The sequence below is a fragment of the Mirounga angustirostris genome, unplaced genomic scaffold (assembly GCF_029215605.1).
Source record: "Mirounga angustirostris isolate CCGP_5_RB_7025 unplaced genomic scaffold, mMirAng1.0.hap1 SCAF_9, whole genome shotgun sequence".
Classification (NCBI taxonomy): domain Eukaryota; kingdom Metazoa; phylum Chordata; class Mammalia; order Carnivora; family Phocidae; genus Mirounga; species Mirounga angustirostris.
Genome location: NW_026991717.1, coordinates 42,361,580 through 42,385,144, shown reverse-complemented (window position 1 = coordinate 42,385,144; position 23,565 = coordinate 42,361,580). Strand labels below are relative to the sequence as shown.

The following is a 23,565-nucleotide window of genomic DNA, read 5'->3' as shown; positions in this document are numbered from 1 at the left end:
AAATTTACAGTGATAGGTGGTGTGGACACTAGAGCAGGTTAAAAGGAATCCAGAGTGTAAGGAGGCAGGAGATGTCAAATTTTTTAATTAGGTGGTCAGAGTAGGCTTCATTGTGAAGGTAACATTTGAGCAAAGAAGTGAAGTAGATTGGTCATGTGGCTGTCGGAGAAAGAGCATCCTGGACTGCACGGCCAGTGGCAAAGTCCTAAGATCAAAGAACTTGCTTGGCATGTTTTTGGAAGTAAGGGTGGCCAGAACAGAGTGAGCCAGGGGAAAGTTAGTAGGAAATACTATCACAGAGTTGAAGGTGGGAGGGAAGTAGAGGTTGGAAGTGAGAACCACATCTAGATAGTGCAGGACTTCGACATGTACTCTCAGTGAAATGGGCGTCATTGTAGGGTGTTAAGGAGAGGGACATGATCTGACTCACATTTCAAAAGGATCACTTTGCTGGTGTTAAGAGTAAACTGTAGCAGGGGAAAAGATTATAGTCATCAAGAGGAAGATGGTGATAATTTGCGTGAAATAGCAATGGATATAATGAGAAATGATCCGGTTAAGGACATATTTTTGAAAGTAGAGCCAACAGTATTTCCTGACAGACTGGATAAGGCATAGGAGAGAAAGAAGAGGCGCCAAGGGTGTTTCCAGGGTTTTGGCCTGGGCAATTAGAAGGATGGAGTTGCCATCATCTGGGATGGGGAAGCTTGTGAGGGGAAATCAGGAGTTTATCTGGGCACATTATAAATGTAATTGAAGTGCCTATTGGACATCCAAATGGTTGTTGGGCAGTTAGATGAAGAAGTCTGGAATTTGGGAGAGAAATCCAGGCCAAAAAAGGTGATTACAAGGAATAAATTTAAGCAGACAAGAAAAGAGGCCCAAGCACTGAGCCCTGGGACACTCCTACATTGAGACTGGGGAAAGAGGAGCCAGCAAAGGAGACTGAGAAGGAGCCACTAGTGAGGTTGGAGGAAAATCAGGAGCCAGGTGTCCTGGAAGCCAAATGTATTGAGGAGAAAATGATCAACTGTAGCAGATGCCTATGGAATAAAACCCAGACTTCTTTGACCTAAGTCTCTTATCAACCATACTGGTGCAAAACTTACCTCTTGCTGCTCCCCACGGTTCACATCACGCACTCCATCTAAATTGATCCATTATGGCTACCCAACAGGCATGCCTTGTCCATGTTTTATCTGCAGTGATTCATCTCCCCTTAACCTAGGTCAGTTTGGAAAAGTACTCATTCAGTGTGAAGCCTCCCTGGAAAAGGTGCATATTCCAGACTCAGCACAATCATTAGCCCTTAATTCATATCTGTGTTATAACACTCATCCTCAGAGAGCATTGTTTTATATTAATATAGTTCTTATATCTCTCCAACTAGAGTTTGATCATCAAAGATGGGCCCTTATCAATCTTTATCTTCAATCCAATAAATGTTGTCGAATATTGAATAGTTGATCTTCTCTTTAATGATTAAAAAGAACCCAGGAAAATAAACTAAAATAAAAAGGACCTGGGAAATTTGAAAGATTTTATACCAAAATGTTAACAGTGGTTATCTCTGAATAGCATATTTCAGAGAATGTTTAAGTAATTGTTTTATTAAAATACACATACAGAAAAGTATACAGATCAGAAGCATACATCTTGATGAATGTAACCTATGTACCTCAAACCCAAATGAAAACTAAAACATTATCAGTGCCCACAAGCCTCCTACCACGGTCCTGACTTCTAACACTGCAGCTCGTCTTGCCTTTTGGTATTTTATGTAAACAGTACCATTTAGTCTTTGCTCTTGTGTCTGACTCCTTTCACTCAACATCATGTTTGTGAGATTCATCCTTGTATATAGCTATTAATTGCTCATTTTTTGCAGTATAGTATTCTACTTTGTGACTATACCTTGCTTTGTCCATTCTACAGCAGAAATGATGTCTCCAACTTCTGTTGTGAATAGTAATGCTTTGAGCATTCTAGTATATGTCTCTTTTTAATATATGTACACATTTCTTTTGGATATATGTGATATGTGCCTAGGAGTGGAATTGCTGGTCATGGGGTGGACATATGTCAACTGTTTGTACCACTCAGTTTTTCAGAGTAATTATATCAACTTACATCCCCACCATTAATTTGTGAGTAACAGTTCCTCCGCCTCATCACCAGCAGTTAGTATGTCACGCTTTTTATTGTTATTCATCTCTGGGTATATGGTGGTATCACATTGTGGGTTTAGTTTGCATTTCCGTAGTGATTAATGAGATTAAGCATGTCTTCGTATATTTATTGGCCATTTGGATAATTCTTGTGTGAAGTGCCTGTTCACATCTTTTGCCTATAATACTATTGGGTTGTCTTTTTTATTTTTAGGAGTTTTTTCTGTATTCTCTAGAAAAGGTCTTTGTCAGATGTACCTACTGTAAATAACTTCTACAGTGTGGTTTATCTTTACATCCTCTTTATGTTTTTTTTTTTTTATGAGCCAAAGTTCTTATTTTAATGTAGTTTGATCAATTTTGCTTTATCATTTGCAGTTTTTGTTTTCTGTTCACTCAATATTAACCTATCTGAATTTCAGGTTTTAAAATTTGTTATTTTACTCATTTGTGTATTTTAATTTTCTAGAACAATCACATATTGCTTCTGTAATTGTTTAAAGGAGAAAAAGTTTTAAAGAAACTAAAGAGAAATACAAAAGAAATACAAAAGAAATACAAAAGAAATTATTATAAACTGGGCTCAGCTTGTATAACATGTATCTTCCATTGGGTATAGGATAGATACTCTAGCAGAACCCATCTCTACTACTGCCACCCTGATCTAAGTCACCATCCTATACTCTCCTCAGCCAGTGTAAAATCTTCTTAACGAGTCTCCCTTGTTTCACCATTGCCTCTTTTAACCCATTCTGTGGAGTTTTAAACATCTAAATCAAGTCACTCAGCTCCCCTACCTTGACCCCTTCTGTGACCCTCCATTGCACTGGGGATAAAGTCTACACTTCTTACCAAGGTGCTGCATAACTGGTTCCTGCCTTCCTCTCTGACCTCATCTCGTGTGCTGCCCCTCCATCTCTACACATCATTAATAACACTCTTCTCAGGTTCTCAGCTGCACCAAGCTCTTTGCCCTCCTGTGGTTCCCTCCCTCAGTCTACACAAGGCTGGCTCTGTCTTCCAACTATATGTCAGTTTATTTTTTTTTTAAAGATTTTATTTATTTATTTGACAGAGAGAATGAGAGAGAGAGCACATGAGAGGGGGGAGGGTCAGAGGGAGAAGCAGACTCCCTGACGAGCAGGGAGCCTGATGCGGGAATCGATCCCGGGACTCCGGAATCATGACCTGAGCCGAAGGCAGTCGCTTAACCAACTGAGCCACCCAGGCACCCCTATATGTCAGTTTAAATGCCATTTCCTCAGGACTTCCCCTGAGCAACCTAAGTAGACCACCTTGTTCTTATCTAGCACCATAACGATTATGATTATTCTATCTAGCATTCATCATAATGTGTAATGATTTGATTCATTTATTTGTTTCTTCATTCATTACTTGTCTCTCTTACTAGCATATAAGCTCCATTAAGATAGATACTCTTAGATACTCTGGTCTTCAGTGTTGTGTAACATGATACCTCTTGGCATTCCATCAGTGTTTTTTAAATGAACTTTTAGAACCCTCAGCAATTGTGCAGCTGAAAAAAGATGCTGTTCCCTCATGTTCCCTTGAATACTAAGGATTCATCCTAAAGTAACTTGGACTTGCCTTACTTTCTTGCAAATTGTAAGAGCCGGTTAATACAGAAATTATTATAAACTGGGTTCAGCTTGTATAACATGTATCTTCCATTGGGTATTCCATTAGATTCTGACTTCTAATTACTCTCTCAGTTTTCCATTTGAATATAGGAAAGCACAATTCTATGGGCTAATGTCTGTTGACAAGGTTAGTTCTGTGTGTCTTTGTGGTACTCAATATGTGACATACATCATATGTTTGGTGAAACACAGCCCAGCTATTGAAAGTATCCTATATTTTCCTTTATCTTTGGTTACTCTACATGTTTAATAAGCTTACTGTTATTATACAAGCTGATTTATTTTTCTTTTGCAGACCTTCATAAGTCCTCATTATGGAATAAATCTGATGTCAACATATATAATTATGGTACTCATGGGCATCTGGGCATTCTTTGTTGCTGGAGGCAGCTGCCGAAGCCTGAAACTCTGCCTACTCTGCCAAGACAAGGACTTCCTCCTTTTCAACCAGCGCTCCAGATAACCTCTGAGAACCAGCACCTGTCAAACAGTAAGCTGCATCTTTAGAGGAAGCACAACTGTGCCTTTTTCTAAAAATTCCTTTTCCTGGTGGAATTTAGAAAAAACAAAACCATCTAGATAAAATATGACTTTCATGCAACAGCTCTTTGAAAGGGATACATTAGTGGATGTGCATGTCCTGGCTACACATTAGAATATCACCTGGGGAAGTATATGAAATATTGTTATCTGGACTCCACCTTCCACATTTACTTGGTCTGGGCATTTGGTAATTTTTAGGATTTTATTTATTTGAGGAGGGGGGGATGAGCAGAGGGAGAGGGACAAGCAGACTCTGTGCTGAGCGTGGAGCCTAATGTGGAGCTCAATCTCAGGACCCTGAGATCATGACCTGAGCTGAAACTAAGAGTCTGACGCCCAACCGACTGAGCCACCCAGTCACCTCTGGGCATTTGGTAATTTTTAAAAGCTTCCCGGATGACTCTGATATGCAGCCAATTTAAGAAATCGGTGTCCAAATAGGAATTTTCTGAGAACAACATAAGTGAATAAAAGTCAGATGTTTAGCTGTCTCTCAACTCAGCTTGTGCTGAGCAGGTAAATCTGTCAATGTCAAATCCTGCTTGGCCTTTGTCTTTTTAAGTTATGAAGTCACAAAAGGCTAAAGGGCTCTCATCCCTATGTCTGTTTTCATGTTCTTTACTAGTACCCTATTTTATGAGAACATGGCAGGTTGTGCTTCTACATGCAATAGTAAATCGCACTGACTTACTATGATAATTTAGCCAAAGTAAGCTATTGATTAACAAGCTGCATTTTTTTCTCTAGTTTTTACTCTAGATTTTGCTTTTTGAGGCATTACATTTTTGTGAGCATCGATTCCGTTTCTTTAACTAAAAACCAATTTTTTTCTGAATTCTGGGAAGGTATTATAAACCAAGAATTTTTGTGCAACTTCTGTAAGTCTTTTCTGGGTTTAAGGCTTTTCATGAGCTGTATCCCAAGGCAGTGTTTACCAGCTGAGAGCGGGGAGCGGGGCCGGTTGAGGTGAAACCTGTTGTGCTATCTCTGAGCAGTTCTGCCGGTTGCTGAGTGATGTGCCCTGGGACAGGCTTCACTAGCGCGGGTGAAAGCTTATCAAAAGCATGAGAAAAACAAGCCAAAGAGTGATGTTGACACTTTTAATTTGCTCCTGTGATACTAACCAGCACCCCCTCCCCCCTAAGTGAGGTAGTGTAAAACTGAAAATGTCTTAAACTGCCAAATTCATGCTTTTACAAAATCCATATAATCTTTAGATCTAGCAAATGTCCCTGGGTTTTAGTAGCAGATATAACCTTCCCTTTCTAGGAATATCCAAGGTGTGTGTTCAGCTTCTAGGCAACCCTTTTGATTTCTTTCATAAAGAGGAAATGCCAGTGAATTGTGCCTTTACTAACTAGAAATTGTTCCCAGTTGATGGCTTTTAGGGAGCGGATGATGTGAAATGAGAATTCCCTACACATTAAGGTGATAAGTTCAATGGATCCCACATGTACAGTAGAACATCCAAAAGAAAGAGGAGCAGCAATGAGAGGGCTCACCAGTGCCATGACAGATGGAAGAATTTGACAGTACTCTGGTGGGGAAGAATAATGAACATGTTTAAAATGGAAAGGTGGCCAGTATTTTGGGCTAGCCACACATCATTTCAGGGCCAGAACCTCTCACATGAATTAGACCTTTATCAGTGAAATCCCTTCCCATGGTTAAATAACTAGAATTTCTCAATCTAGGGATTCAAGAGAAATAGGATTTCCAGCAAGGCTGTAAACAGTTCCTAGCAATTATAGTTATTCCCCTAAAATTTACTTTGCAACACTGATACCAGTGCTTCCACTAGAGTTTGTGGTTTTCCACCATTATACAGGATTTTCCTTAGACTAGAAGAGTCATAGGAAGAGTCAAGGACTGAGAGACTGAACAGTGAAATTTACTGCATAGAGTTGAGAGGAACGAGATACCCATGGAACTGGGCTTTAATCCTGTCAGAACATGGTGTTCTTTGATGAACAGAATAAGAAAAATATATAGTTGGTTATCACTGTTGACTTACAAATCTCTCAAATGAATAGTCTGATAAAATATTTCATCTGTAAAGTATTCAAAAATATAAGCATTATAGTTTAATATTAAGTAAAGAAGCTGGGATACTGTAAAATCTCATAAAATCTCATAAAAACTTGTCAGACAAGAGGAAATTTTTCTTTGATGGTGAGACTCTTGTCTGAGGAAATTATTTAATAATCTTTGATGCCCTATGAATAAAGGAACTTTGTTTCTTTATTTCTCTTAAAATGTGAGCATTGCCATAGTCAGTTTAGGCACTATTTTTACAAATAGCCCTGCTTTGCCTGATGCCAAGGGTGCCCAGAGGGAGAGTATGGTTTTCCTCTGTTGCTGTGTATAGACTGAGATGCCTTTTTTTTTTTTCTTCGCATTTGTTGTGTATGAGGAGCCTTCTGAGCCCTGATAGTATTTGGAGAGGAAGAGGTGGTGTTGATATTTTATGTTCTCCTCTGCACAAAGCTTTCTCAGTTTGGAAGGAAATGGTATAAAGTTGACCTTGGAATGTGAATATTGTTGCAGTGCTTGAATATTTTGCCATGTGATTAATAGAGATTGATTTTGTTGCTCTCTAATAAATTTGTATTTATTTTTTATTCATTTAAGTTAGTTGTAACTGGAGAAGTTTTGTTACCTCAATCCTGGCCTGCCTGGCTGATAATATAGTAGTAGCAGCCTCTTTTAGAGCATCTAATGAAAACGTGGCTGAAAGGAAGAAATGGTGATAACTGCAGATTGCATAGAGAATGGCTTTTGTTCTCATTGTTAATTTTTTTTTTTTTAAAGCACATTTCGATGTTTGCTGAGAGTGGCAAATTCACATAAAAAAGAGTTGGGTGCAGGATAAGCAGTTGTGACAGGAGCTTCCTCCTACGCGTACTCCTCCACTTTATAGTCACCTCAGACTAGCCCCGAGGCAGGAATTAGCAGTCACTGTGGGCCTGAGGGCTCCAGGGAGGCCAGGGTGGCAGTCTGTCTTGGGCAGCAGTAGCCTGCTCCCTGGGAAGAGCTCCTTGAAATTGCTAGCTCTCATTGGTTAACTTTTTGTTGGGTCCTACTGTTCCTAACTCCAGGTGGACAAAGTAGGTATCACAACAAAACAATTTTAAAGTGCTTTGCTTAGAGCATTTTGTTTATGATTGCAGTGTTTACAGTTCTCATTTAATAAAAGGCATTACTTCTATTAAATTATAGTGTTTAGAGAGGTGGCTATTATATGTATCATTTTATATAAGTGTACAATATGTATCGTTTTATGTAAGTTATGCTGTTATGTCGTGTATACTTGTAGTATCAGGCCTTGCATTCAGTACACAATGCAGTAGACTCTTTCCAGACCTGTACTTTTCAGTGAACAATAAAAGTATTGTTGGGCACTACTCGTTTCCCACGTGTCCTCTTCTTTGGAGCAGTGTATTCTTCAGTATCTGTTGTTACACTTCTTGGCTCTTATAAAACTTGGCTGTATATTCTGTTGTTTATGACTGGTCAGCTCTGAGACTTTTTAAAGAGAAATCTTTGTTACCTTAAAATTCATAAGGCCTATTTCATTTCTGTGTGTTCAGAAACAGTTTGGTGCAGAGAAGTTCTTTGAGATGTCTCAAACCGAGTGGAAGATTATTCTCAAAGATCCTGGAAACTCACCCTGAAAAATCTGCTCTAAGTAACTGTAAAACAGGGAATTTATAAAATATCATATCATAGTGGCTAAAGATGGCAGTTGGTTGACAAGGAGAGTAGAGTTTAGTTTTTACCCAGTGACCCTGAGCAACCCATAGAGGCCTTTTGTTTTTTTCCCCCCTTGGTGTGGAGACAGTGCAGCGAAGGGGTTGAGCTTGGCTTTCACCGACAGGCTATATAGAGAATTGTTATGGCCTGAAACTCAAACCATGTGATGCCTGTTCACTCTGGTTTGAAATGAGGCTGCTCTAGATTTATCTTGACTGTGTTATTAGATGAAATATCCTCAGGGACCAAGAGCTTTTTAGTCCTCACTTGTAAGCCAGTGGAAGAGGTGTGCATTTCTTAGGTAACAGCCCAGATTTGTGTACAGTTTGTTTGGCCCTTCCCCACTGAAACTGTGGCTCTAGTTTAATTATTGTTTGTTTGGTATTTAGTTGGAACAAGGACTTCCCCTGTGTCCAGCCTCAACACATGAGAAACCTCCAATGGAAAGAAGTATATAGTTTATCTTCACCTCATTGAAAATGCTGAATAGATGAACCACTCAACCACTCAACTGGCTTATGGATTCAGTCTCAGTAAAAGAATTTTTAAGGATTTGACACATTCTCAGGTGACCATAATAGATGCTGAGCCCTGAGCAGGTCCCGGTTTTCAGACTCAGTAATAGGAGGTACTTGTTGTGTAAGTGTCGATCACTGTAAATTCTTCTTCTACCTAGTAGTAAAACCATTCATTTTTCAGTGCTTGAGCAAAATCAGAGATGGGGTTTGTAGTGTTTAATCAGAGCCTACCATGCACAGAACACTGTATTAGATACTTTAAAAGGATGGAAAAGAACAAAATGGTAGAGATCTTTATCTTCTGGGAACATACAATCTAACTGCCTGGATTAAAACACATAAATATTACCTAATGTATTACCAATTATGAAATAATATAGAATAGCTTGAGTGCATGATACTTGAAATTTTAGCAGTAGACAAAAGGCACCTGGGTAATGGATGTAGATCCAGAGGAAAAGGTGGGACTGAGGACTGAACCCTCGGGCTCTCCAACTGAGAGGTTGGAAAGGGGAAGTGGAGTTGTCCACTGAGGAAAGAAGGAAAATCAGGAGAGTGTGATGGCCTGAGAGGGGAAAGTATGTCAAATGCTGTTGAATAATGAGCAAGATGAGGAGTAAGAATTGATGATTACGTATGGAAAGGTAGAATTTTAGTGTAGAGGTGAATACCTAAATGGAGTGTATTATAAGGACATAGACATAGTGTATCAAGTACAGATAACCATTATAAATATAGTAGGGGAAAGGGATGATAGCCTGAGGAGGATGAGGGGGCAACAGAGAGTGTTCTTCTACCCCCCCAATAATAAATCATTATAACAGCATGTTTGTGTAAAGATGGGAATCACTCAGTGGAAAGGGAAAAATTGATGATGGAGGAGATGGGGGGATAGTTGCCAAAGCAAACTACCTGAGGGAGTAGAGTGAAATTTTTAGCACTAAATGCTTATATTAGATATGTCAAAATGTTTAAGATCAATGACTTAAGCTTCTACTTAAACTAGAAAAAGAGGAACAAACTAAAGCTAAAATAAGCAGAAGAAAGGAAGTAATGAAGAGAAGAGCAAAAATCAGAAAGCAGAAAAACAATGGAGAATTTCAATAAAACAAAAATCTGGTTCTTTGAGAAAAATCCATAAAATTGATAAAGCTCTGGCCAGATTGATAAGGAAAAAAAGAAGGTATAAATTATGACTAGCACTACAGATCCTACATTTATTAAATAAAAATGGAATATTGTAAACAAGTTAATGCCAATAAATTTTAAACTTAGATGAAATGGACAAATCCCTTTAAAAAAAAAAGTTCACTCAAGAAGAAATTGAAAATCTGAATATCCCTTCAGACTATGTTTTTTCTTGTGAACATGCCTTGTAATTATTTATTAGAAGCTGGACATCATATATTGAATAACAGGAACTGAAATAGGCTTTTAGTGTAAGTTTTATTTAATCTGGGCCAGAGTTGGAGTGTATTTAATGTTTGTTGCAGCTCTCAGTACCAGAGGCTTCAGATTCCTCTAGTGGCCTTGTTTTTGTCTGCTCCCTTGACTTTGGGCTTCCCTATATGCTCTTCATCAAAAAAAGTCTGTGTCTTACTGCTCTTTCAGCTATAATCCACTGTTATTATATTGGAAATCTATTGGTGTGACAGTAAAATGTAAGAGAAAGAATGTGTCCTATAATCTTAAGATTAAATTTCAGTTTCTTAGGGGCACCTGAGTGGCTCAGTCCTTTGGATATCTGACTCTTGATTTCAGCTCAGGTCATGATTTCAGGGTCTCGAGATCGAGCCCCACATTGGGCTCCTCGCTGAGCATGGAGCCTGCTTGAGATTCTCTCTCTCCCTCTCCCTTGGTGCCCCTCCCACCCAGGTCCCTGCACTCGGATGCTTTCTCTCTCTCAAAAAAAAATTTTTTCAATTTTTTTAGTGGGCCTGCATAAACTAAGTGTCTCTTAGCTTTTTACCCCCATAGGAAAGACAGGAAAGACAAAGGGGGCTAGAGTGGAAGTAATGCCCTTTCCCCTAGATGGGATAAGGCTCTTATAAGATCTTTTTCTCTGGAGAGTAGGTCTTTGTTATGGAGAGCACTGGACATATTTTATGATGATTGCTCTTACCCCTATCCTGCCAGAGCCATGGAGGTTTGACTCTGAGATTCCGGTAGTATTCCTGGCAGTAAAACCAACAAAAATGTGAGCCTCCTAAGATTGTGTGCTAGGGGCACCTGGGTGGCTCAGATCGTTGAGCATCTGCCTTCGGCTCAGGTCATGATCCTAGGGTCCTGGGATCGAGTCCCACATCGGGCTCCCTGCTAGGCGGGGAGCCTGCTTCTCCCTCTGCCTCTGCCTCTCTCTCTCTCTCTCTCTCTCTCTCTCTCTCTGACTCTCATGAATAAATAAAACATTAAAAAAAAAAAAAGATTGTGTGCTAGTCTTAGGAATTTCTAACTGTTATGCTATTCCACAATCAGACTCCAGCAGTTTGTCAAAATTAGCATTTAAGTATCCCTACGGATTTATGGCTCTGGTGGCTTCTGCTCTAGGCAAGCACACCTCAGTTGTGATTCTCTGGATTCACCTCTGTCTCCAGATTTCAGGGTGATGGTTTGATCTGAGACCTCAGTTCTCTAACAGGTGCAAGACATTATTGATTTTTATTTTGTTTAGTGTTTTCTTGTTGTAAGGATGGGAGTGACAACTTCCAAGCTCTTTACTACATGTTAGAGCTAACTAGAAATCCCCTATATCAAAGAAATTGAATTTGTAGTTTCATGAGGGAAATTCCTAGAAGCCTTCACTGGAGAATTCTACCAAAGAGAAAGAAGCAATACCAATTCTACACAAACTGTTCTAGAAAATAGAAGAGATGGCACACTTTCCAATTCATTCTATGAGCATTAACAAACATTACTTGGTAACAAAGCCCAAGTTGTTTTATTATAAATGAAAACAAAAATAAAAATAAACTACAGACCAGTCTCTCTCATGTAGATACATGTAAAAATCCTCAACAATGTTTTGGAAAATTGAATTCAGTAATACATGTGACCAAATGGAGTTTATCCCAATAATACAAGATTCGTTTAACATATAAATATCATTGAGTTCACCATGTTAACAGACTAAAACAAACATATGATTATATCAATAGATACCAAAAAAAGCTTCTGACAAAATTTAACCTCTCATTTTTTTATTAAACAACAACAACTCTTGGCAAGCTAGGACTAGAAAGGAATTTCTCTAACATGGAAAGAAGACATCTATGTAAAACCTGCATCTGAGGCCATACCTAATGGGGATAAAAGACTGAATGCTTTCTCCACTAAGATTGGAAACAAGGCAAGGATGTCCATACTCGCCGCTTTGATTCAACATTGTACTGGAGGTCCTAGCCTGTACAAAAAGACAAGAAAAGGAAATAAGTCATCAGATTGGAAAGGAAGAAATAAAATTCTCTATTTTCAGATAATATAAATTATTGGTGTAGAAAGTCCTAAGGAAACTACAAAAAGGTGACTGGAACTACTCAGTGAATTTAGCAGGGTTATAGGATACAAGACTCAATTTTTGACACAAAAATCAATCATGTTTCTCGTAGCAGCAAACAATTAGAAATTGAAATTGGTTGGCTCTCTAGAACTAGTTTGCTTCTCAAACTCTATAGTGAAAGGCCATTAAAAAAAACTTCTAATCCATCACAGATCAATACTTTTGTAAAATACAACAAAAATGAATTATTATGAAAATGTGATAAAACAGATATTCAAATTACAAACCCAAAATTGTTCTTACTAGAGTCAATGGATATAAAATTACATTCAGTAAGTAAAACCAAGGCAAACATGGAAAAAAAAAGAATTGCAAAATGTATGTTTATTGACAATGTGCTTACAGGCAATTAATACAGAATCAGTATTATACACAAAACTTTTTGTTCTGGGGCGCCTGGGTGGCTCAGTCATTAAGCGTCTGCCTTCGGCTCAGGTCATGATCCCAGGGTCCTGGGATCGAGCCCCGCATCGGGCTCCCTGCTCTGTGGGAAGCCTGCTTCTCCCTCTCCCACTCCCCCTGCTTGTGTTCCTTCTCTCGCTGTGTCTCTCTCTGTCAAATAAATAAATAAATAAATCTTTAAAAAAAAAAAAAACTTTTTGTTCTGTTTTAACTGAACAAAATGTCATGAAAGAAAAGGCAATTCTCCATATTAAATGTCTATTTAACACTCTCTGAAAAAATAATACCCAGTATATCAATATTTTAAACTTTTTAACGTGATAAACTTATGTCTTGTTTGTTAATTTACCTAGTCTAGATTGGGTTGATACAATGCTGCTTTCAGAGAATAAAGCATATTTAAAATCTTTCTCTGAACAAGGCAGAGGATCATAGGGGAAGAGACAAAAAAATGAAGACGAAACCAGAGAGGGAGACAAACCATAAGAGACTCTTAATCTCAGGAAACAAACTGAGGGTTGCTGGAGTGGAGGGGGCTGGGTGGGTGGCTGGGTGATGGACATTGGGGAGGATATGTGCTATGGTGAGTGCTGTGAATTGTGTAAGACTGAGGAATCACAGACCTGTGCCCCTGAAACAAATAACACATTATATGTTAATTAAAAAAATAAGATAAAATCTCTGCTGATCCTACTAGATACCAAAATATACCATAAATCTACAATAATGGATATGGATAGAAGATTCCAGAGCAGGCCCATATATATATGAAAATCTAGTATATAACATAATTGACATTTCAAATTAACAGAGGAAGAATCAGCTATTCAATAAATAGGCTATTTGATGTTTTATTTGATTATATTTGAGGGGGAGAAAGTAAAGCCAGGTCTTATTTTGCTTTTACTATAAAACAAAATGTAAAGATTAAAAATTCAAATGCAAGAAGTGAAACTATAAAAGAACTAGAAAAAAATTAGAATACAGTTGATCCTTGAGCAATGCGGGAGTTAGTGGTGTTGATCCTCCTACCCACTCTGCATGTAGTTGAAAGTATATGCGTAACTTTTGACTCTCTAAAAACTCAACTACCACTAGCCTACTGTTGACTGGAAGCCTTACTGATATAAATAGATGATTATCACATATTTTATATGTTACATGTATTACATACTGTTTTCTTAAAGTAAGCTAGAGAAAATGTTATCTTAAAAAATCATAAGAGGGGGGCGCATGGGTGGCTCAGATGGTTAAGCATCTGCCTTCGGCTCAGGTCATGATCCCAGGGTCCTGGGATCAAGTCCTGCATCGGGCTCCCTGGCTAGGCGGGGAGCCTGCTTCTCCCTCTGCCTCTGCCTCTCTCTCTCTGACTTTCATGAATAAATAAAAAAAAAATTTTTTTTTAAATAAAATAAAAAATCATAAGAGGGACACCTGGGTGGCTCAGTTGGTTAAGCATCTATCTTTGGCTCAGGTCATGATCTCGGGGTTCTGGAATTGAGCCTCTCCTCAGGCTCCCTGCTCAGTGGGGAGTCTGGTTCTCCTTCTACCTCTGCCCCTCCTCCCATCTCTAGCTCTGTCTCTCAAATTAAAAAAAAAAAAATCTTTAGGGCGCCTGGGTGGCTCAGTCATTAAGTGTCTGCCTTCGGCTCAGGTCATGATCCCAGGGTCCTGGGATCGAGGCCCGCATTGGGCTCCCTGCTCTGCGGGGAGTCTGCTTCTCCCTCTCCCACTCCCCCTGCTTGTGTTCCCTCTCTCGCTGTGTCTCTGTCAAATAAATAAATAAAATCTTAAAAAAAAAAAAAAATCTTTAAAAAAATCACAAGAGAAAATACATTTATAGTACTGTACTATATTAACACTAAGTTTATGTTGTGTGTTTACAAGATGAATAGTCTTGTCAGTATATACATCAATATTTTCTTTTTTTTTTTAAGATTTATTTATTTATTTATTTGACAGAGACACAGCGAGAGCGGGAACACAAGCAGAGGGGGTTGAAGAGGGAGAAGCAGGCCTCCCGCCGAGCAGGGAGCCCGATGCGGGGCTTCCTGAGCCGAAGACAAATGCTTAACAACTGAGCCACCCAGGCGCCCCAATATTTTCTTATATGATACAAAACACTGTAGATGTTATATGTATTTTTAACACTAGACATCAAAATTGAAAAGATAATGTGAAAAGGTTATATTTGTTTCAGGTATAACAACTCATGGATAGTGAATAACAACGCATTGATAATGAAGAAGCAACAATATGATTGCTTTATGGTAATCATATTTTTATGTAATCAATAAGATTGCTTTATGGTAGCCTAGCCAACACACTACTGAATGAATTGTTACAAAATTTTTATGACATACAGTATTATAGTCCTATTCATAATACAGTATTGGAAACATTGTTATATTTTTTAAAAAACTACTTGTGATGATAGGTTGACATGCAGTTTCTCCAATTATGAGAGGCATACTGTAATTCTTGAAAGCAAAGTTCTAAAACAGAAAACTAACACGTTAATTTTATATTAACTATCGTTCACCTTATGCCTATGTGAGGATGGGCTGTCCACTTCCATACCAGTCTCATACGCGATGTTCTATGTGATGAACCCTTGGGTGATGCTGGTAAAGGTGATACAGAATTGTCTCACACAGTTCTTGTCCTGCAGTTATTAGGTTTTCATATGAAGACACAAACACAACAGATAAGTTTATTGACTGTATGGCATGATGATTAGTACTATTCATTAAGTGGAAGTGAACCATCATGAAGGTCTTCACCCTCATCATCTTCACACTGAGTGGGCTGGGGAGGAGGAGGAAGAGGAAGGGTTGGTCTTGCTGTCTCAGGGGTGGTAGAGGGAAGAGGTAGAGGAGGCAGGAGGGAAGGCAGGCACACTTAGTGTGACTTTATGCAAATACATCATAATTTCTGATTTTTTCATTTCTCTAAAAATGTTTCTCTATGGTACCAATTCTTCTTCCACCATTTGCTTTAGTTTCAGTGCCTGAATCGTGGAAGGGTCCATGTTGTAGAAGTCAAAGCAGTCTTGAATCATCAGAAGGCTTCTGCCAATTGTCTAACGTCAACTTGTTTTCTGGCACTACTTCTTCTGTGTCTCCTTCCTCATCATCTGGCACTGGTTCCGGAGCACTCATCTCCATCCAGTCATCTTCTGTTCATTCCTCTGATGTGATGTGTATTAGCTCTTGAGTTTCTCCAAGATCCATATCTTGAAACTCACCTTTATTGCCATATCCACAGTCTCCTTCATGATTTCCTTGATTGGCTCTGTCGTAAATCTTGTGAAGTCAGGCACAGCATCTGGGCAGTTTTCTCCAGGAGGAATTTATTGTTTCTGGCTTGGTGCTTTCATGGCTTTTCCTAGAACAATTATGGCATCTTTGATGGTGTGATCCTTCCAGACTTTCATGATGTTTTCCCTATCAGGATTCTTTTCCATAGTGTTGACAGTATGAGCCTTAAAGGTCTTATGACCCCCTGATCTGAGACTGAATTAGAGACATTGTTTGTGTTTGGGGGTAAGTAAACCACTTTGATGCCTTCTTTGTTGAACTCATGGGGTTCTGGGTGGCCAGAAAAATTGTCCGCTATCAAAAGAACTCTAGGGGCGTCTGGATGGTTCAGTCAGTTAAGTGTCCAACTCTTAATTTTGGCTCAGGTCATGATCTCAGGGTCTTGAGATTGAGCCCCTCATCAGGCTCTGTGCTGGGCATGGAGCCTGCTTAAAATTCTCTCTCTCTCTCTGCCCCTCTGCCCCACCCCCCCAAAAAAAGAACTTTAAAAGGCAGTCACTTACTGGGGCACCGCTGGCTCAGTCGGAAGAGCATGCAAATCTTTATTTGGGGTTATAAGTTCAAGCCCCATATTGGGTGTAGAGATTACAAAAGAATAAATAAACTTAAAAAAAAAAAAAAGGCAATCACTTATTGGCAAGGTACTTCCTGACTTCAGGCTCATTGATGGAACCAATCCAGAAAAAGAGTTCTCATCGTCCAGGCCTTCTTATACAACCAAAAGACTGGCAGCTGGTATTTATCTTTTCCTTTCAAGGCTTGGGGCTTTAGTAGCATTATAGTAGCATTATAGATAAGGACAGTCCTCATCCATAAAGCTGACTGCATTTGCACAAAACAGTAGTTAGCCTATTCTTCTTGCCTTAAATCCTAGTGCTCAATTCTTTATTAAGGAATGTCTTTTGGGGGGCGCCTGGGTGGCTCAGTTGTTAAGCGTCTGCCTTCAGCTCAGGTCATGATCCCAGGGTTCTGGGATCGAGCCCCGCATCGGGCTCCCTGCTCAGCGGGAAGCCTGCTTCTCCCTCTCCCACTCCCTCTGCTTGTGTTCCCTCTCTTGCTGTGTCTCTCTCTGTCAAATAAATAAAATCTTTAAAAAAAAAAGAGAGAAAGAAAGAAATGTCCTTTGGGGCATTTTTTTTTCCTAGAATAGGGGGGTACTTTTGTCTGCATTAAAAACCTGTTCAGGCAAATATTCTTTCTCAACAGTGATTTTCTTAATGGTGAGTAGGAGCTCATCTGTTGTCTCTTGGTTGGCAGAAGCTGCTTCTCTTGTTATCTTGACACTTTTTTTTTTTTTAAGATTTTATTTATTTTTTTGATAGAGAGCACAGATAGGCAAAGAGGCAGGCAGAGGGAGAGAGAGAGAGAAGCAGGCTCCCCGCTGAGCAGGGAGCCCGACATGGGGCTCAATCCCAGGACCCCAGGATCATGACCTGAGCCGAAGGCAGCCACTCAACTGACTGAGCCACGCAGGCGCCCACCTTGACACTTTTTAAGCCAAACTTCTTTCTAAAATTATCAAGCCACTCTTTGCTGGCATTAAATTCTCCAGCTTTAGATCCTTCACCCTCCTTTTGCTTTAAGTTGTCATATAATGACTGCTTTTTCTCAAATCATATTAGAGTCTACAGGAATGCCTTTCTTATAGCAATGCTGCAGTCACATAAAAGCTGCATTTTCAATACAAGATAAAGGTATTTTGCAAAAAAGTGCAAGGTTTTTGCACCTGCTGGCATAGCCGCCGTGACAGCTTCGTGAATTTCCTTTCCCCCCAACAATGGTCCTTACGCTGGATGAATTTACCTTGAAATGGCAGGCAACCACAGCTGCAGACCTCAAACTATGGTACATATCAAGCAGTTCAACTTTTTCTTGTAATGTCTGTTTTTTCTGTTTCTTAGGAGCACTTCCAGCATCACTAGAGGCACTCCATAGGGGTCCCATAGTGTTACTCAAGGTTTATACTTTTGCAGTGAACATAATGGAAAATATGTGAGAATGGGAGAGCTCACTTTTTACTGTGAGATGCAATTTTACTGGAGAGGTGAATTGGTCATGCAGAGATGATTACCATCACACAGCATTTTAAGTGGATACTTGCAACACTTGAGTTCACCTCAATAGCAACAGGAAGTGGCTGTGAAATTATTATGGTAGTACAGTATGTACCGCAGTAAATTTTATGCAGTGAAGATTTAATACTGCATCTTTGTTTACCTTTCTCATATGTGCATAAATTTTGATAAATTTTAACTTTTTATAATAGATGTGTGCATATTTTATGGAAGTAAATGATAATGTAGACTAGTATCTACATCCGTTCTATGCATGACATACCTAACATTTTCTTAATTTTTTTGATATTTCTCAGCTATGCAGTTTGTCTACAAGCTTTTTCAAATTGTTGCAAGTCTCCAAAAATTTTTTAATATGCTTATTGAAAAAAGTCTGCCTGTAAGTGGACCAGCCCAGTTCAAACTTGTGTTGCTCAGGGGTCAACTGTAGTTTCATAATCTTAAGGTGGATAGAGTATTTCTCAGCACTTTATTATAAATCACAAAGAGAAAAAATTTCCATAAAATTTAAAACAGCTAAAGATACCCTAAACAAAGAAGACTGGGAGAAATACCTTTGGCTTATACTACAAAGAGTTGCCACCTGTAATATATAAGAAGCTTCTATAAATAAAAAAAGATGATTGATTTAGTGAAGTGATCCATGGACATAAACAGATAATTCACAGATAAAATGTAATAGCCAATAAACATAACATAAAATGCTAAACTATTAATAAAAGAAATACAAAACAAGCAAATAATTTTTAGATTATCAGATTGTCAAAGATGAAAAAGATTGATAATATCAAGGATTGTTGAACGTATGGTGGAAGCGGCACGTTGTGAGAAAGCAAATTAGTACAACCCTTTGGGTGGTGATTTAGCATAATTCATTATATCTACAAAATTTTGAGATGTAGCCCGGTGATGGGTATTAAGGAGGACGTACTGCATGGAGCACTGGGTGTTATACGAAAACAATGGATCATGGAACACTACATCAAAAACCAATGATGTATTGTATGGTGACTAACATAATAAAATTTAAAAAAAGAAAAAGGAACCAACTGAAAAAGAATTTTGAGATGTGCATATTTTGAACCAGCAATTCCTTTTCTAGGAATTTATCCTATTGAAATATATTCAAGTAATGGTAAGGAATTTGCAACAATGTCTGTCAGTAGAGCTTTGCCTCAAAGAACAGAATACTTTATAGCCATTAAAAAGAATGAGGATGTTTGGAACATGTTAGAAAACAAAAGCAAGGTATAGATCATTCTTTCATTCACCAGGCCATTGTCATTAGGCCAGACATTGTGCTGGATACTGAGAATGTGAAAGTGAAAGTAGACAGGCACGATCCTAGCCCTTATAGAGCATACAATATGTATCCTATTAGTCCATTTTATTAAAAATGAATACTAAAATATGCACACCGGGACATAAAGGCTGGAAAGATAAAACTAAATTGTTAGCAATGCTTATTTTGGGATTAGGGGGGACTTTTGGCTTTATACATATATTATTTGTATTTTTTTAATGAGCATACATTGTTTAAGTAATCAGATAAAACTATAAGCGCTTCCATGATTTCTGTTGTCCTTATTAGAAAATGCACATCATTCAAGGCCTTTCACAGTCTGATCCCAACCACTTTTTCCTGCCTCCCACCATCCCCTATCTTCCTTTCCCAGACAGTCTCAAGCACATCCCTGAGCTCTCTCTTACACCTCCACATACTTGCTCTTGTTTTCAGTTCCAACCTGAAAGAAAGCATCCTATTCCTCCTTCAAAGTCCTGCTCAAATGTTACCCTTTGTGAAATCGTTCGTGATTAGACTCAAAGCAAGTGGCTTTGTCCACTGTTACCCCTTAGCATATATGTTTTTAAATCAAGGAATAATTTACATACAATAAAATGGACAGATTTAAAGTATACAATTGGATGAGTTTTGACAAATGGATACACATGTGTAACCACCACCCCTATCAAGATCTCCAGCTGGGTCCCTTGCACTCCTTTCTAGTCAATCCACCCCGCCTTCCACAGAGGCAACCACTGGGTCCAACTTCTATCACCATAGATTAATTTCACTTGTTTTGAACTTTATATAAATGGAATAACACTACATGTACTCTTTTGTGGCTTACTTCTTTCATCCAACATAATTTTCTGAGATTCATCCATGTTTTTTGTTTATCAATAATTTACAACTTTTTGCTGAATAGTATTCCATCTTTTGGATATACAGTTTGCTTAGCCGTTCTTCTTTTGATGGGCACATAGTATTCTTTACAGGCTGCTCTTCTATATACTATGGTTAGTGGTTTCTGCTTGCTTCCCCAAATGAGATTATGATTTAACTCATTTCTGGCACTGACTGCCCTGAGTTAGAACAGACCCTGCAGGTTAAGAGCTAAATCCCACAAGACTGCCCCCACTTCAGATGCCAGTGGCAAGTCCCAGGCTGTCACCTGTATTTCTGACCAACCGGCTATAAATTGTGGGTTCTGATGACTCCCTCCTCATGTCTGATAATTTGCTAGAACAGCTTACAAAACTCAGGGAAACATTTACTTATATTTACTGCTTTATTATAAAGGATATTATAAAGAATACAGATGAACAGTGAGATAAAGAGATATATATGTCAAGGTATGGGAAAGGGGTACAGAGCTCTCATCCCCTCTTTTGGGTGCACCACCCTCCCAGTACCTCCATGTATTGGAAGCTCTCTGAACCCCATTGTTTAGGGTTTCTCTGGAGGTCCTGTTATGTAGGCATGATTGATTAAATCATTGGCTATTGGCGATTGAATTCAATTCCCAGTCTTCTCCTGGAGGTCAGGGGGTAGGGCTGAAAGTTCCAGCCCTCTAATCACATGGCTGGTTCCTCTGGCAACCATCCCCCTATCCTCCAAGCATCACCTCTTTAGCATCAACTTAGGTACACCTTAAAGGGGCTTATTATGAATAATATTTGGGAGCTCTGTGCCAGGAACTGGGGACAAATACCACATACATATATCTTACTACATCACAGTATCACAGGAGATTAATTCTGATTTCACCCAGGGAAAGTGAGAAGCTCCCAACCATGCTTGTTCTCCATGGGAAGATTGTACTTCATTTAGGAAAACTTTTCAAATGGTTATTTGTTGGGTGGTTGGGAAGGAAAGAAGCTAAGATGCATGAGATCTGTTGCTGGATGTCTAGGTAGCTTGGGGAACTAGTTTCAGCAGATGAACTCACTGGTTATGTTTGTTACCTGCCTCACCACAAGAGTCTTTGATTCTTGCAGAGAAGCCAGTAGACTCTGTCATCACTGACACAGAGTTCCTATAGAGGTCTAAATCTGTCCTTGAACCCATAGCCCTGTGTTTGTTGTCTTCATTGCACGTAATTAAAAGTTAATATTTGAAACTAGTGAACTCAAGCAGAAATAATGACTTTCACTTACAGTATCGAGAGGTCATAGCTGACCGTGTGAATAGACATCACACTCCTTCCTGGGCTCCCACCCACAGGGTGGGTCCCAGGGAAGGTGCCAGTTCTAGCCAGGCTTCTTCCAGATGGATCAGGAGATAAGCTCTCAATGGAAATGCCAGGACGGGGCAGGATGTCATTTGGCTGGGTGTAGGGGGTTTTCTTTTTCTTCCTTTTTTTACAGTTTTATGGAGGGATAATTGGTGCAAGATAAATGACACATATTTAAAGTGTAAAATTTGAACTGTCTTGACCTGTGGGGGGAACCATCACCACAATCAGGATAATGAACATATCCATCACCTCACCAATTTCTCATGCCCCCTTGGTAATCCCTTCATCCCCCACCTTCCCCCACCACCTCATCCCTAGGCGACCACCAATCTGCTTTCTATCACTGTAATGTATTTTGCACTTTTTAGAATTTTATACAAATGGAATTATAGAGTGTGTGCATGTGTGTATTTATTCCTTCTCTCCAGTTCAGCCTTAGGAATAGAGAAAGTTCAATGAATGTATCCTTGGGACATATTTGGTTTGTTGAGGGTGAGGTGAGGGTAACATCCCAGGAGCTGAGCTGACTCCTTTGTCTACTTGGAGTTGGTAATCTTTGGTCAGACTTTTCCTGAACAGAGGCCAGGATTTAATATTACTAAGCAGGTTGGAGGCAGGAGGTTGTTGTTGACTTTCCAGAAATCATTGGCACAAATGCCTTTAGTGTCTTTAGCCTTTGAGGCTTCGTGAGGTTGCGGCATGATTGAGATAAGCATGGAAAATTCTGTTCCCAGATGTTTCCATGTCACTGGAGCTGCGAAGGGCAGACCCCATCCTGTCACTGAGGATCAGAGAGCTGCAGGAGCTGTGGGACCTTCACTTAGCCCAGGGCCAGAGCCCTTGTTTGGTTTCCCACTTATAAAGGCTCTGTTTCCTCTTTCCCTGGGTTGTGGGATAATTGAGTGAAGGTGTAGTCTAGAATATACAAGTGGGAGGCTTACTGAATCCCTGATTGACCTGTAGTCATAACGATATGCTGGCCTGGTCTAATAGTTGTTTTTTTTTTTTTTATGGTGAATAATTCTATATCACAAAGCACTTTGGCCCTTATCCCTGCCCAGTCATTCTAAAATGACAGGGCACAGGTAGAGCAAGGGGCCCCTCCTCTCTAGCATTGTCTGGGCCTCACACCTTCTCCCCACCCTGTCATAGTTGAGTCTGAGCCAGAGGACCATAGAGGGTCATGCACCCCTGCCGGGCTGTGCATGGTGTGGACGCAGATGGCAACTCCATTTCCCAGCAGGCAGCTGCAGAAGTCTCCTTTCCTCTTGCCTCATGACTTTCCCCACCCTTGACGGAAGGCAACTTGCAACTCCTTCCAAATTGAGGGACTGAGCTCAGCTGACATTTCAAGAGACTCAGGTTTCAGGCATTTGCTCCCTTCAGGCTGGCCAGCTCCAGAAGGGTGGAGACAAAGCAGGAATGTTCAGACCCTGAGGAGATCAGGAGGGGGCTGTTAGGGGGACAGTTAGCACCTGGCACTTGGCCAGGGTCCTGCAGCGAGGTCCCCCAACAAGTTAACCAGGCACCCTCATGCCTGTTGCTCAAGCTCCTGCAAAGGCACCAGAATGCTCTAGGTCAAGTCACTGCTGAGCACCTGTAGCCCAGGGCCTGGCCAAGGGACATAGCCAGGGCAGGGAGGGCTGGAGAACCCCCATGGAGCTACAAAAAGAGGTATAAGGAGAAGGGGAGCTGTGCCTAAGGTCTGCTGGTCTGTTCACCTTGGCCTGATTTTCTGTCTGCCCTCTTTTCTTCCATCCTCCATATTCAGCTGCCTGAATTCCCCCATCCTCTATCTCTCATCTCCCATCCCTCAGCCCCCAAAGCTTTCTTCTCAGGTGCATTTTGCATGAAAGCTCTCTAGGTTTAACCCTCCCAAAGGGTATGTCAAAGGAGAAGGTTAGCGGTCCATATCTGCACAGTGGCTGTGCTGGCCGCTGGCCACGTGTGGCTATGAGCACTTAGGATGTGTCTGATGAAAGTGAGAAAAAGCTTGATTTATTTTACTTCAATCAATTTCAATTTAAAAGCTGATAATTGGTTCAGGT

General features: G+C 39.8%; 1 protein-coding gene across 6 annotated transcripts in view; it reads left to right on the top strand.

Moving 5' to 3' along the window:
* Window positions 1-23,565, top strand: part of APH1B (aph-1 homolog B, gamma-secretase subunit) — an 80,633-nt gene that overhangs the window by 25,115 nt on the left and 31,953 nt on the right. For 2 of the 6 annotated variants that reach the window (XM_045899912.3, XM_045899914.3), the window contains exon 6: window positions 4,125-4,319. In XM_045899912.3, coding sequence (XP_045755868.1) covers window positions 4,125-4,292 — 168 coding nt within the window. In that variant the 3' untranslated portion in view covers window positions 4,293-4,319. Of the gene's footprint in view, window positions 1-4,124; window positions 7,772-8,514; window positions 12,776-14,563; window positions 16,385-23,565 lie in introns of those variants that run through there. The other 4 variants (XM_064570346.1, XM_054513487.2, XM_045899913.3 and 1 more) reach the window with 3 other exon arrangements.